The sequence below is a fragment of the Xenopus tropicalis genome, chromosome 3 (assembly GCF_000004195.4).
Source record: "Xenopus tropicalis strain Nigerian chromosome 3, UCB_Xtro_10.0, whole genome shotgun sequence".
Lineage (NCBI taxonomy): Eukaryota > Metazoa > Chordata > Amphibia > Anura > Pipidae > Xenopus > Xenopus tropicalis.
In genome coordinates this window covers 152,020,874-152,037,364 of record NC_030679.2, presented here as the reverse complement: position 1 = coordinate 152,037,364, position 16,491 = coordinate 152,020,874, and the positions used below count along the sequence as shown (strand labels likewise).

The 16,491-nt window shown below is 50.5% G+C and overlaps 1 protein-coding gene across 2 annotated transcripts in view; it reads left to right on the top strand.

Annotated features, from left to right (window-relative positions):
• The first annotated feature begins 6,476 nt into the window (after window positions 1–6,476).
• Window positions 6,477–16,491, top strand: part of slc12a9 (solute carrier family 12, member 9) — a 30,371-nt gene continuing 20,356 nt past the window's right edge. The window contains exons 1-4 of one of the 2 annotated variants that reach the window (XM_031899623.1): window positions 6,477–6,563; window positions 11,194–11,400; window positions 15,035–15,169; window positions 16,178–16,309. In XM_031899623.1, the coding sequence (XP_031755483.1) occupies window position 6,563; window positions 11,194–11,400; window positions 15,035–15,169; window positions 16,178–16,309 (475 nt within the window). In that variant the 5' untranslated portion in view covers window positions 6,477–6,562. The other variant, XM_031899624.1, reaches the window with a different exon arrangement.

The window sequence follows — 16,491 nt, the reverse complement described above, 5'->3', positions numbered from 1 at the left end:
TTAGTCCCATCCTTTATCCTCTTTCCCTCAGCCCAGTCCCTAAAGGTGGCCATACATGTAACAATTATGATCTTTCCTGTGACCAAAGATAGTTCATACCCTCCACTGACATTGAGGGCTGAGTGGTCAGATATGGCGGCTGCAGATTATCCTCCTCATGTGATGTTACCCATAATGTGGCCCTTATTTGTCATACCGTCAGCCCAGTCAATGTGGCAATATCAACCATACCCTCTGGCCAGTCCCAATTTAATATTTTCTATTCCTTCTGCCCAGTCCAAGTATAATGTGGCCTTTACTTGCTGTTCCCTTATCCCAGCCCAGTCCCATTATAATGTGCCCACAATGCACCATACCCTCAGCCCAGTCCCACTATAATGTGCCCACTATCCACCATACCCTCAGCCCAGTCCCACTATAATGTGCCCACTATCCACCATACCCTCAGCCCAGTCCCACTATAATGTGCCCACTATCCACCATACCCTCAGCCCAGTCCCACTATAATGTGCCCACTATCCACCATACCCTCAGCCCAGTCCCACTATAATGTGCCCACTATCCACCATACCCTCAGCCCAGTCCCACTATAATGTGCCCACTATCCACCATACCCTCAGCCCAGTCCCACTATAATGTGCCCACTATCCACCATACCCTCAGCCCAGTCCCACTATAATGTGCCCACTATCCACCATACACTCAGCCCAGTCCCATTATAATGTGCCCACTATCCACCATACCCTCAGCCCAGTCCCACTATAATGTGCCCCCTATCCACCATACCCTCAGCCCAGTCCCACTATAATGTGCCCACTATCCACCATACCCTCAGCCCAGTCCCACTATAATGTGCCCACTATCCACCATACCCTCAGCCCAGTCCCATTATAATGTGCCCACTATCCACCATACCCTCAGCCCAGTCCCATTATAATGTGCCCACTATCCACCATACCCTCAGCCCAGTCCCATTATAATGTGCCCACTATCCACCATACCCTCAGCCCAGTCCCACTATAATGTGCCCACTATCCACCATACCCTCAGCCCAGTCCCACTATAATGTGCCCACTATCCACTATACCCTCAGCCCAGTCCCACTATAATGTGCCCACTATCCACCATACCCTCAGCTTAGTCCCACTATAATGTGCCCACTATCCACCATACCCTCAGCCCAGTCCCACTATAATGTGCCCACTATCCACCATACCCTCAGCCCAGTCCCATTATAATGTGCCCACTATCCACCATACCCTCAGCCCAGTCCCATTATAATGTGCCCACTATCCACCATACCCTCAGCCCAGTCCCATGGGGCCCTTGTTAGGGAGGTGCTGGCACAGAGTGCCCAGGCAGTAAGTAGCATGAAACTGGGGTGCATGTTGGGTGCCAAGATCCAATAGGCTGTCATACCCCCTATGCACATTACAGAATATATTCATTACATGGAGTTAGCAGCAGCATTGGTAAGCGGGCATTATTATGATTATTATCATGCCAATGCATGCTGGGCCATTCCTACTCATTATTAGCTATGTATTCCTTAGGGAGGAACGGCAGCCCAATAATTACCTGCAATCTTTCCACTCTTTCAAAATATTCTATACGGGGCGGGGGGGTAAGTTATTGGCCTTCCTTTGCATCAGTTTGTAGAGTTTCTCAACTTGATGAACTTTAGTATTTATTTTCTATGCTACAGTGATGCCACCTAGTGACCATTCCTGTACTGGGGTATATCTAACTGGCTACTACGTATGTAACGCTAGTACCCCCACCTCTCTTTGGTACAGAATTCCCAGATTCCAGAAGGATGGAATACATACATTACAGTGTTTCAGTTTGGGATTATGCAATGGCACTTACTATTAAATATTATATTTTACATCAAACGGCTTTATTTTTATGAAAAATTTTTTTATTTGATATATTTTAAGATACCAGCAATGTTTGGGGGTGTACTTCTGTTAGCAATTGCATAGATATAAAGTTGGGGTTACAGTCACCCTGCTATAGTTCCAGGGGTACCCAGGGCACAAATAAGCACTCACCCCAAATCCCCCCCTAACTGGCCTTCAGGCTGGGCCCCCTTAGCCCATAACAAGGTTACAGATATATAGAAACATTGGGGTAACAGTCACCCCGCTATAGTTCCAGGGGTACCCAGGGCACAAATAAGCACTCACCCCAAATGCCCCCCTAACTGGCCTTCAGGCTGGGCCCCCTTAGCCCATAACAAGGTTACAGATATATAGAAACATTGGGGTAACAGTCACGCCGCTATAGTTCCAGGGGTACCCAGGGCACAAATAAGCACTCACCCCAAATGCCCCCCTAACTGGCCTTCAGGCTGGGCCCCCTTAGCCCATAACAAGGTTACAGATATATAGAAACATTGGGGTAACAGTCACCCCGCTATAGTTCCAGGGGTACCCAGGGCACAAATAAGCACTCACCCCAAATCCCCCCTAACTGGCCTTCAGGCTGGGCCCCCTTAGCCCATAACAAGGTTACAGATATATAGAAACATTGGGGTAACAGTCACCCTGCTATAGTTCCAGGGGTACCCAGGGCACAAATAAGCACTCACCCCAAATCCCCCCCTAACTGGCCTTCAGGCTGGGCCCCCTTAGCCCATAACAAGGTTACAGATATATAGAAACATTGGGGTAACAGTCACCCCGCTATAGTTCCAGGGGTACCCAGGGCACAAATAAGCACTCACCCCAAATGCCCCCCCTAACTGGCCTTCAGGCTGGGCCCCCTTAGCCCATAACAAGGTTACAGATATATAGAAACATTGGGGTAACAGTCACGCCGCTATAGTTCCAGGGGTACCCAGGGCACAAATAAGCACTCACCCCAAATGCCCCCCTAACTGGCCTTCAGGCTGGGCCCCCTTAGCCCATAACAAGGTTACAGATATATAGAAACATTGGGGTAACAGTCACCCCGCTATAGTTCCAGGGGTACCCAGGGCACAAATAAGCACTCACCCCAAATCCCCCCCTAACTGGCCTTCAGGCTGGGCCCCCTTAGCCCATAACAAGGTTACAGATATATAGAAACATTGGGGTAACAGTCACCCTGCTATAGTTCCAGGGGTACCCAGGGCACAAATAAGCACTCACCCCAAATCCCCCCTAACTGGCCTTCAGGCTGGGCCGCCTTAGCCCATAACAAGGTTACAGATATATAGAAACATTGGGGTAACAGTCACCCCGCTATAGTTCCAGGGGTACCCAGGGCACAAATAAGCACTCACCCCAAATCCCCCCCTAACTGGCCTTCAGGCTGGGCCCCCTTAGCCCATAACAAGGTTACAGATATATAGAAACATTGGGGTAACAGTCACCCCGCTATAGTTCCAGGGGTACCCAGGGCACAAATAAGCACTCGCCCCAAATCCCCCCCTAACTGGCCTTCAGGCTGGGCCCCCTTAGCCCATAACAAGGTTACAGATATATAGAAACATTGGGGTAACAGTCACCCCGCTATAGTTCCAGGGGTACCCAGGGCACAAATAAGCACTCACCCCAAATCCCCCCCTAACTGGCCTTCAGGCTGGGCCCCCTTAGCCCATAACAAGGTTACAGATATATAGAAACATTGGGGTAACAGTCACCCCGCTATAGTTCCAGGGGTACCCAGGGCACAAATAAGCACTCACCCCAAATCCCCCCCTAACTGGCCTTCAGGCTGGGCCCCCTTAGCCCATAACAAGGTTACAGATATATAGAAACATTGGGGTAACAGTCACCCCGCTATAGTTCCAGGGGTACCCAGGGCACAAATAAGCACTCACCCCAAATCCCCCCCTAACTGGCCTTCAGGCTGGGCCCCCTTAGCCCATAACAAGGTTACAGATATATAGAAACATTGGGGTAACAGTCACCCTGCTATAGTTCCAGGGGTACCCAGGGCACAAATAAGCACTCACCCCAAATCCCCCCTAACTGGCCTTCAGGCTGGGCCCCCTTAGCCCATAACAAGGTTACAGATATATAGAAACATTGGGGTAACAGTCACCCTGCTATAGTTCCAGGGGTACCCAGGGCACAAATAAGCACTCACCCCAAATCCCCCCCTAACTGGCCTTCAGGCTGGGCCCCCTTAGCCCATAACAAGGGTACAGATATATAGAAACATTGGGGTAACAGTCACCCCGCTATAGTTCCAGGGGTACCCAGGGCACAAATAAGCACCCCAAATCCCCCCCTAACTGGCCTTCAGGCTGGGCCCCCTTAGCCCATAACAAGGTTACAGATATATAGAAACATTGGGGTAACAGTCACCCCGCTATAGTTCCAGGGGTACCCAGGGCACAAATAAGCACTCACCCCAAATCCCCCCCTAACTGGCCTTCAGGCTGGGCCCCCTTAGCCCATATAAAGGGTAACTAAATCCAGAGCAGAGTTAATGCAGTAGAGGTAAGTGCCTGGATATAAATGAATATAATGAATGAGGTGCTGGTTGGACTGTATATGACTGTAGGGATGAGCTGTTGAATTTCCCCTGCACACGTTAGGTAACTGCCATTCTATGGTAAGACTGGGGGGGGGGGGGGAAAGAATTCTGCAACATGATGGGATAAACCCCCTCCTACAGGTTGGCCGGGTGTTTGGTTCTTGGCACTGATACCAGTTTAAAGGCCGATAATTGAGATTCCTGCTGGGAACTGACAGGGGCTGGCAGTAGGGACTGGATCAGTACTAGGCCCTGCACCCCCTTGCCCCAGTAGTTCTGCCATAGTAACAGTTAGTAAGGGTAATTATACCAGGGGTTGGTATTAGGCAGCAGGGAGCAGTGTTGTTACTGTAAATTGGTACTACAGACTGGCACTAGTTATACTACAGAATACAGATTGGTATTAGGGTTTGGTACTGGGGATTGGTACTACTACTGCTTAGTGTGTGTGTATGTGTGTGTGTGTGTGTGTGTGTGTGTATATATACAGATACTCAGCAGTACTATATGGGAGCAGTATATATATACAGATACTCAGCAGTACTATATGGGAGCAGTATATATACAGATACTCAGCAGTACTATATGGGAGCAGTATATATACAGATACTCAGCAGTACTATATGGGAGCAGTATATATATATACAGATACTCAGCAGTACTATATGGGAGCAGTGTGTGTATATACAGATACTCAGCAGTACTATATGGGAGCAGTATATATATACAGATACTCAGCAGTACTATATGGGAGCAGTATATATACAGATACTCAGCAGTACTATATGGGAGCAGTATATATATACAGATACTCAGCAGTACTATATGGGAGCAGTATATATACAGATACTCAGCAGTACTATATGGGAGCAGTATATATACAGATACTCAGCAGTACTATATGGGAGCAGTATATATACAGATACTCAGCAGTACTATATGGGAGCAGTATATATATATACAGATACTCAGCAGTACTATATGGGAGCAGTGTGTGTATATACAGATACTCAGCAGTACTATATGGGAGCAGTATATATATACAGATACTCAGCAGTACTATATGGGAGCAGTATATATACAGATACTCAGCAGTACTATATGGGAGCAGTGTGTATATACAGATACTCAGCAGTACTATATGGGAGCAGTATATATACAGATACTCAGCAGTACTATATGGGAGCAGTATATATACAGATACTCAGCAGTACTATATGGGAGCAGTATATATACAGATACTAAGCAGTACTATATGGGAGCAGTGTGTGTATATACAGATACTCATCAGTACTATATGGGAGCAGTATATATACAGATACTCAGCAGTACTATATGGGAGAAGTATATATATACAGATACTCAGCAGTACTATATGGGAGCAGTATATATACAGATACTCAGCAGTACTATATGGGAGCAGTATATATACAGATACTCAGCAGTACTATATGGGAGCAGTATATATACAGATACTCAGCAGTACTATATGGGAGCAGTATATATACAGATACTCAGCAGTACTATATGGGAGCAGTATATATACAGATACTCAGCAGTACTATATGGGAGCAGTATATATACAGATACTCAGCAGTACTATATGGGAGCAGTATATATACAGATACTCAGCAGTACTATATGGGAGCAGTATATATACAGATACTCAGCAGTACTATATGGGAGCAGTATATATACAGATACTCAGCAGTACTATATGGGAGCAGTATATATACAGATACTCAGCAGTACTATATGGGAGAAGTATATATATACAGATACTCAGCAGTACTATATGGGAGCAGTATATATACAGATACTCAGCAGTACTATATGGGAGCAGTATATATACAGATACTCAGCAGTACTATATGGGAGCAGTATATATACAGATACTCAGCAGTACTATATGGGAGCAGTATATATACAGATACTCAGCAGTACTATATGGGAGCAGTATATATACAGACCTGGGTACAGTAATGAGTAGAATGGAAGAGCAGGGAAGGGGGCGGGGCGTGGGTCACATGACAGTCACATGAATAGGAAGTAGAGAGGAGACTGAGGAGAGAAACACAGAGCCGGGAGCGGCAGTGAGTTACAATGAAATCCTTATATACTGTCAGTGGGGGTATCTATATACTGTCAGTGGGGGTATCTATATACTGTCAGTGGGGGTATCTATATACTGTCAGTGGGGGTATCTATATACTGTCAGTGGGGGTATCTATATACTGTCAGTGGGGTATCTATATACTGTCAGTGGGGGTATCTATATACTGTCAGTGGGGGTATCTATATACTGTCAGTGGGGGTATCTATATACTGTCAGTGGGGTATCTATATACTGTCAGTGGGGGTATCTATATACTGTCAGTGGGGGTATCTATATACTGTCAGTGGGGTATCTATATACTGTCAGTGGGGGTATCTATATACTGTCAGTGGGGGTATCTATATACTGTCAGTGGGGGTATCTATATACTGTCAGTGGGGGTATCTATATACTGTCAGTGGGGGTATCTATATACTGTCAGTGGGGTATCTATATACTGTCAGTGGGGGTATCTATAATACTGTCAGTGGGGGTATCTATATACTGTCAGTGGGGGTATCTATATACTGTCAGTGGGGGTATCTATATACTGTCAGTGGGGGTATCTATATACTGTCAGTGGGGGTATCTATATACTGTCAGTGGGGGTATCTATATACTGTCAGTGGGGGTATCTATATACTGTCAGTGGGGTATCTATATACTGTCAGTGGGGGTATCTATATACTGTCAGTGGGGTATCTATATACTGTCAGTGGGGGTATCTATATACTGTCAGTGGGGGTATCTATATACTGTCAGTGGGGGTATCTATATACTGTCAGTGGGGTATCTATATACTGTCAGTGGGGTATCTATATACTTGTCAGTGGGGTATCTATATACTGTCAGTGGGGTATCTATATACTGTCAGTGGGGGTATCTATATACTGTCAGTGGGGTATCTATATACTGTCAGTGGGGGTAATCTATATACTGTCAGTGGGGTATCTAATACTGTCAGTGGGGGTATCTATATACTGTCAGTGGGGTATATACTGGGGGTATCTATATACTGTCAGTGGGGGTATCTATATACTGTCAGTGGGGGTATCTATATAACTGTCAGTGGGGGTATCTATATACTGTCAGTGGGGGTATATACTGGGGGTATCTATATACTGTCAGTGGGGGTATCTATATACTGTCAGTGGGGGTATCTATATACTGTCAGTGGGGGTATAACTGGGGTATCTAATATACTGTCAGTGGGGGTATCTATATACTGTCAGTGGGGGTATCTATATACTGTCAGTGGGGGTATCTATATACTGTCAGTGGGGGTATATACTGGGGGTATCTATATACTGTCAGTGGGGGTATCTATATACTGTCAGTGGGGTATCTATATACTGTCAGTGGGGGTATATACTGGGGGTATCTATATACTGTCAGTGGGGGTATCTATATACTGTCAGTGGGGGTATCTATATACTGTCAGTGGGGGTATCTATAATACTGTCAGTGGGGGTATCTATATATTGTCAGTGGGGGTATCTAATACTGTCAGTGGGGGTATCTATATACTGTCAGTGGGGGTATCTATATACTGTCAGTGGGGGTATATACTGGGGGTATCTATATACTGTCAGTGGGGGTATATACTTGGGGTATCTATATACTGTCAGTGGGGGTATCTATATACTGTCAGTGGGGGTATCTATATACTGTCAGTGGGGGTATCTATATACTGTCAGTGGGGGTATCTATATACTGTCAGTGGGGGTATCTATATACTGTCAGTGGGGTATCTATATACTGTCAGTGGGGGTTATCCTATATACTGTCAGTGGGGTATCTATATACTGTCAGTGGGGTATCTATATACTGTCAGTGGGGGTATCTTACCTATACTGTCAGTGGGGTATCTATATACTGTCAGTGGGGTATCTATATACTGTCAGTGGGGTATCTATATACTGTCAGTGGGGGTATCTATATACTGTCAGTGGGGTATCTATATACTGTCAGTGGGGTTATCTATATACTGTCAGTGGGGTATCTATATACTGTCAGTGGGGGTATCTATATACTGTCAGTGGGGGTAATACTGGGGGTATCTATATACTGTCAGTGGGGGTATCTATATACTGTCAGTGGGGGTATCTATATACTGTCAGTGGGGGTATCTATATACTGTCGTGGGTATACTGGGGTATTAACTGTCAGTGGGGGTATCTATATACTGTCAGTGGGGGTATCTATATACTGTCAGTGGGGGTATATACTGGGGGTATCTATATACTGTCAGTGGGGGTATCTATATACTGTCAGTGGGGGTATCTATATACTGTCAGTGGGGGTATCTATATACTGTCAGTGGGGGTATATACTGGGGGTATCTATATACTGTCAGTGGGGGTATCTATATACTGTCAGTGGGGTATCTATATACTGTCAGTGGGGGTATATACTGGGGGTATCTATATACTGTCAGTGGGGGTATCTATATACTGTCAGTGGGGGTATCTATATACTGTCAGTGGGGGTATCTATATACTGTCAGTGGGGGTATCTATATATTGTCAGTGGGGGTATCTATATACTGTCAGTGGGGGTATCTATATACTGTCAGTGGGGGTATCTATATACTGTCAGTGGGGGTATATACTGGGGGTATCTATATACTGTCAGTGGGGGTATATACTTGGGTATCTATATACTGTCAGTGGGGGTATCTATATACTGTCAGTGGGGGTATCTATATACTTGTCAGTGGGGGGTATCTATATACTGTCAGTGGGGGTATCTATATACTGTCAGTGGGGGTATCTATATACTGTCAGTGGGGGTATCTATATACTGTCAGTGGGGGTATCTATATACTGTCAGTGGGGGTATCTATATACTGTCAGTGGGGGTATCTATATACTGTCAGTGGGGTATCTATATACTGTCAGTGGGGGTATCTATATACTGTCAGTGGGGGTATATACTGGGGGTATCTATATACTGTCAGTGGGGGTATCTATATACTGTCAGTGGGGGTATCTATATACTGTCAGTGGGGGTATATACTGGGGTATCTATATACTGTCAGTGGGGGTATATACTTGGGTATCTATATACTGTCGGTGGGGGTATATACTGGGGGTGTCTATATATTGTCAGTGGGGGTATATACTGGGGTATCTATATACTGTCAGTGGGGGTATATACTGGGGGTATCTATATACTGTCAGTGGGGTATATACTGGGGGTATCTATATACTGTCAGTGGGGGTATATACTGGGGGTATCTATATACTGTCAGTGGGGGTATATACTGGGGGTATCTATATACTGTCAGTGGGGGTATATACTGGGGGTATCTATATACTGTCAGTGGGGGTATATACTGGGGGTATCTATAAACTGTCAGTGGGGGTATATACTGGGGGTATCTATATACTGTCAGTGGGGGTATATACTGGGGGTATCTATATACTGTCAGTGGGGGGTATATACTGGGGGTATCTATATACTGTCAGTGGGGGTATATACTGGGGGTATCTATATACTGTCAGTGGGGGTATATACTGGGGGTATCTATATACTGTCAGTGGGGGTATATACTGGGGGTATCTATAAACTGTCAGTGGGGGTATATACTGGGGGTATCTATATACTGTCAGTGGGGGTATATACTTGGGTATCTATATACTGTCAGTGGGGGTATCTATATACTGTCAGTGGGGGTATCTATATACTGTCAGTGGGGGTATCTATATACTGTCAGTGGGGGTATCTATATACTGTCAGTGGGGGTATCTATATACTGTCAGTGGGGGTATCTATATACTGTCAGTGGGGGTATCTATATACTGTCAGTGGGGGTATCTATATACTGTCAGTGGGGGTATCTATATACTGTCAGTGGGGGTATCTATATACTGTCAGTGGGGGTATCTATATACTGTCAGTGGGGTATCCTATATACTGTCAGTGGGGGTATCTATATACTGTCAGTGGGGGTATCTATATACCTGTCAGTGGGGGTATATACTGGGGGTATCTATATACTGTCAGTGGGGGTATATACTTGGGTATCTATATACTGTCGGTGGGGGTATATACTGGGGGTGTCTATATATTGTCAGTGGGGGTATATACTGGGGTATCTATATACTGTCAGTGGGGGTATATACTGGGGGTATCTATATACTGTCAGTGGGGGTATATACTGGGGGTATCTATATACTGTCAGTGGGGGTATATACTGGGGGTATCTATATACTGTCAGTGGGGGTATATACTGGGGGTATCTATATACTGTCAGTGGGGGTATATACTGGGGGTATCTATATACTGTCAGTGGGGGTATATACTGGGGGTATCTATAAACTGTCAGTGGGGGTATATACTGGGGTATCTATATACTGTCAGTGGGGGTATATACTGGGGGTATCTATATACTGTCAGTGGGGGTATATACTGGGGGTATCTATATACTGTCAGTGGGGGTATATACTGGGGGTATCTATATACTGTCAGTGGGGGTATATACTGGGGGTATCTATATACTGTCAGTGGGGGTATATACTGGGGGTATCTATAAACTGTCAGTGGGGGTATATACTGGGGGTATCTATATACTGTCAGTGGGGGTATATACTGGGGGTAAAACCCTCTCTCCTCTTTCCCTTTAGTGATGACCTCAGAAAGTTCCCCGCTGCTGCATTACCGGCTGTTTAGTGTGTCGGATGGGGCTCTGGGCCCCCCGGATTCCTCCCCCTGTGGGACTGATGCTGTTGCCGTGGGGACTGGGACCAACCCACGCAAACTCTCCACGTTTTTTGGAGTTGTTGTTCCCACTGTCTTGTCCATGTTTAGCATTGTGGTCTTTATGAGAATAGGTGAGCCCCCCACCCCTGCTCTCTCTTTGCTTGTCTGTTACCCCCACAAAAGCCTTCTCCCCCACTTGGCCTCCTTCCTCTGGCCTCTACCTTCTCACCTACCCTCCCCCAGGTTCCTTCACTCACTCACCCCCAGCATGGCCAGTCCTACACTCACTCACCCCCGGTCTGGCCAGTCCTACACTCACTCACCCCCGGTCTGGCCAGTCCTACACTCACTCACCCCCGGTCTGGCCAGTCCTACACTCACTCACCCCCAGCATGGCCAGTCCTACACTCACTCACCCCCGGTCTGGCCAGTCCTACACTCACTCACCCCCGGTCTGGCCAGTCCTACACTCACTCACCCCCGGTCTGGCCTGTCCTACACTCACTCACCCTCAGCATGGCCAGTCCTACACTCACTCACCCCCGGTCTGGCCAGTCCTACACTCACTCACCCCCAGTCTGGCCTGTCCTAACACTCACTCACCCCCGGTCTGGCCAGTCCTACACTCACTCACCCCCGGTCTGGCCAGTCCTACACTCACTCACCCCCGGTCTGGCCTGTCCTACACTCACTCACCCCCCGGTCTGGCCAGTCCTACACTCACTCACCCCCGGTCTGGCCAGTCCTACACTCACTCACCCCCGGTCTGGCCAGTCCTACACTCACTCACCCCCGGTCTGGCCAGTCCTACACTCACTCACCCTCGGTCTGGCCTGTCCTACACTCACTCACCCCCAGCATGGCCAGTCCTACACTCACTCACCCCCGGTCTAGCCAGTCCTACACTCACTCACCCCGGTCTGGCCAGTCCTACACTCACTCACCCTCGGTCTGGCCTGTCCTACACTCACTCACCCTCGGTCTGGCCAGTCCTACACTCACTCACCCTTGGTCTGGCCTGTCCTACACTCACTCACCCCCGGTCTGGCCTGTCCTACACTCACTCACCCCCGGTCTGGCCAGTCCTACACTCACTCACTCTCGGTCTGGCCTGTCCTACGCTCACTCACCCCCGGTCCTGGCCAGTCCTACACTCACTCACCCTCGGTCTGGCCAGTCCTACACTCACTCACCCCCGGTCTGGCCAGTCCTACACTCACTCACCCCCGGTCTGGCCAGTCCTACACTCACTCACCCCCGGTCTGGCCAGTCCTACATTCACTCACCCCTGGTCTGGCCAGTCCTGTCCTACACTCACTCACCCCTGGTCTGGCCAGTCCTACACTCACTCACCCTCGGTCTGGCCTGTCCTACACTCACTCACCCCCGGTCTGGCCAGTCCTACACTCACTCACCCCCGGTCTGGCCAGTCCTACACTCACTCACCCCCGGTCTGGCCAGTCCTACATTCACTCACCCCTGGTCTGGCCAGTCCTTTCCTACACTCACTCACCCCCGGTCTGGCCAGTCCTACATTCACTCACCCCCGGTCTGGCCAGTCCTACATTCACTCACCCCTGGTCTGGCCAGTCCTTTCCTACACTCACTCACCCCCGGTCTGGCCAGTCCTACATTCACTCACCCCTGGTCTGGCCAGTCCTTTCCTACACTCACTCACCCCCGGTCTGGCCAGTCCTACATTCACTCACCCCTGGTCTGGCCAGTCCTGTCCTACACTCACTCACCCCTGGTCTGGCCAGTCCTACACTCACTCACCCCCGGTCTGGCCAGTCCTACACTCACTCACCCCCGGTCTGGCCAGTCCTACACTCACTCACCCACAGACTCTGCCCTTTCCTTGCCCATTGCCAGATTCTGCCCTTTCCTTGCCCATTGCCAGATTCTGCCCTTTCCTTGTCCATTGCCAGATTCTGCCCTTTCCTTTCCCATTGCCAGACTCTGCCCTATCCTTGCCTGTGGCCAGACTCTGCCCTTTCCTTGCCCGTTGCCAGACTCTGCCCATTCCTTGCCCATGGCCAGACTCTGCCCTTTCCTTGCCCATGGCCAGACTCTGCCCTTCCTTGCCCATGGCCAGACTCTGCCCTTTCCTTGCCCATTGCCAGACTCTGCCCTTTCCTTGCCCATTGCCAGACTCTGCCCTTTCCTTGCCCATTGCCAGACTCTGCCCTTTCCTGCCCATTGCCAGACTCTGCCCTTTCCTTGCCATTGCCAGACTCTGCCCTTTCCTTGCCCATGGCCAGACTCTGCCCTTTCCTTGCCCATGGCCAGACTCTGCCCTTTCCTTGCCCATGGCCAGACTCTGCCCTTTCCTTGCCCATGGCCAGACTCTGCCCTTTCCTTGCCCATGGCCAGACTCTGCCCTTTCCTTGCCATGGCCAGACTCTGCCCTTTCCTTGCCCATGGCCAGACTCTGCCCTTTTCCTTGCCCATGGCCAGACTCTGCCCTTTCCTTGCCCATGGCCAGACTCTGCCCTTTCCTTGCCCATGGCCAGACTCTGCCCTTTCCTTGCCCATGGCCAGACTCTGCCCTTTCCTTGCCCATGGCCAGACTCTGCCCTTTCCTTGCCCATGGCCAGACCTCTGCCCTTTCCTTGCCCATGGCCAGACTCTGCCCTTTCCTTGCCATGGGCCAGACTCTGCCCTTTCCTTGCCCATGGCCAGACTCTGCCCTTTCCTTGCCCATGGCCAGACTCTGCCCTTTCCTTGCCCATGGCCAGACTCTGCCCTTTCCTTGCCCATGGCCAGACTCTGCCCTTTCCTTGCCCATGGCCAGGACTCTGCCCTTTCCTTGCCCATTGGCCCAGACCTGCCTTTGCCCTGGCCCTTCCCATTCCTTGCCCATTGCCAGACTCTGCCTTTCCTTGCCCATGGCCAGACTCTGCCCTTTCCTTGCCCATGGCCAGACTCTGCCCTTTCCTTGCCCATGGCCAGACTCTGCCCTTTCCTTGCCCATGGCCAGGCTCTGCCCTTTCCTGCCCATTGCCAGGCTCTGCCCTTTCCTTGCCCATTGCCAGACTCTGCCCTTTCCTTGCCCATGGCCAGACTCTGCCCTTTCCTTGCCCATGGCCAGACTCTGCCCTTTCCTTGCCCATTGCCAGACTCTGCCCTTTCCTTGCCCATGGCCAGACTCTGCCCTTTCCTTGCCCATGGCCAGACTCTGCCCTTTCCTTGCCCATTGCCAGACTCTGCCCTTTCCTTGCCCATGGCCAGACTCTGCCCTTTCCTTGCCCATGGCCAGACTCTGCCCTTTCCTTGCCCATGGCCAGACTCTGCCCTTTCCTTGCCCATGGCCAGACTCTGCCCTTTCCTTGCCCATGGCCAGACTCTGCCCTTTCCTTGCCCATGGCCAGACTCTGCCCTTTCCTTGCCCATGGCCAGACTCTGCCCTTTCCCTTGCCCATTGCCAGACTCTGCCCTTTCCTTGCCCATTGCCAGACTCTGCCCTTTCCTTGCCCATGGCCAGACTCTGCCCTTTCCTTGCCCATGGCCAGACTCTGCCCTTTCCTTGCCCATTGCCAGACTCTGCCCTTTCCTTGCCCATTGCCAGACTCTGCCCTTTCCTTGCCCATGGCCAGACTCTGCCCTTTCCTTGCCCATTGCCAGACTCTGCCCTTTCCTTGCCCATGGCCAGACTCTGCCCTTTCCTTGCCCATGGCCAGACTCTGCCCTTTCCTTGCCCATGGCCAGACTCTGCCCTTTCCTTGCCCATGGCCAGCCAAGTGAGTCTTTCTGTGTCTGTTGCAGGATTTGTGGTGGGACACGCCGGGCTCCTTCAGTCGCTTGTGATGCTCTTTGTGGCTTACGCTATTATCTGGCTCACTGTGCTCAGTGTCTGTGCCATATCGACCAATGGAGCTGTCCAGGGGGGTGGAGCCTACTGTATCCTATTGGTATGTGACGAGGATGAGACAGGGAATGTGTAAGGCAGAGAATGAGACCATTGGGACTGGTTCCTATTTAGACCAGTGTTGTTTGCCCCTGCCCCGTCCCTCCCTACCCCTGACCCCTCCCTCCCTACCCCAACCCTCCCTCCCTACCCCATCCCTCCTCCCTACCCCATCCCTCCCTACCCCTGCCCCCTCCCTCCCTACCCCTGACCCCTCCCTCCCTACCCCATCCCTCCCTCCCTACCCCATCCCTCCCTGCCCCCTCCCTCCCTACCCCTGACCCCTCCCTACCCCATCCCTCCCTGCCCCGTCCCTCCATACCCCTGCCCCGTCCCTCCCTGCCCCATCCCTCCCTACCCCATCCCTCCCTGCCCCGTCCCTCCCTACCCCAGCCCCATCCCTCCCTACCCCATCCCTCCCTACCCCAGCCCCATCCCTCCCTACCCCATCCCCTCCCTACCCCATCCCTCCCTACCCCAGCCCCATCCCTCCCCTACCCCATCCCTCCCTACCCCAGCCCCATCCCTCCCTACCCCTGCCCCGTCCCTCCCTACCCCATCCCTCCCTACCCCATCCCTCCCTACCCCATCCCTCCCTACCCCAGCCCCATCCCTCCCTACCCCATCCCTCCCTACCCCAGCCCCATCCCTCCCTACCCCAGCCCCATCCCTCCCTACCCCAGCCCCATCCCTCCCTACCCCTACCCCATCCCTCCCTACCCCATCCCTCCCTACCCCAGCCCCATCCCTCCCTACCCCAGCCCCATCCCTCCCTACCCCATCCCTCCCTACCCCAGCCCCGTCCCTCCCTACCCCTGCCCCGTCCCTCCCTGCCCCGTCCCTCCCAGCCCCGTCCCTCCCTACCCCAGCCCCGTCCCTCCCTACCCCATCCCTCCCTACCCCATCCCTCCCTACCCCTTGCCCCGTCCCTCCCTGCCCCATCCCTCCCTACCCCATCCCTCCCTACCCCTTGCTGCTTTTTCTCCTTGACCAAAGGCCAGTCATGATCTCGCGCACCCTGGGGCCGGAGTTTGGAGGCAGCATCGGACTCATGTTCTACCTGGCCAATGTGTTTGCCTGTGGGGTGTATGTCCTGGGGCTGGTAGAAGCAGTGCTGGATGTGTTTGGGAGAGGTAAGTGTGTCCTCACAAACTGCTTTTATATTATTTTCTATTAGTAATATGCCTCCCTCCTTTCCCTCTGCCTCTAACCCTTCCTTCCCTCTTTACTCTACCCCAATATCCCCCGTGTCTCTCTTACCCTTCCTTTCCTCATTCCTGTACCCCAATATCCCCCCTGTGTCTCTCTTACCCTT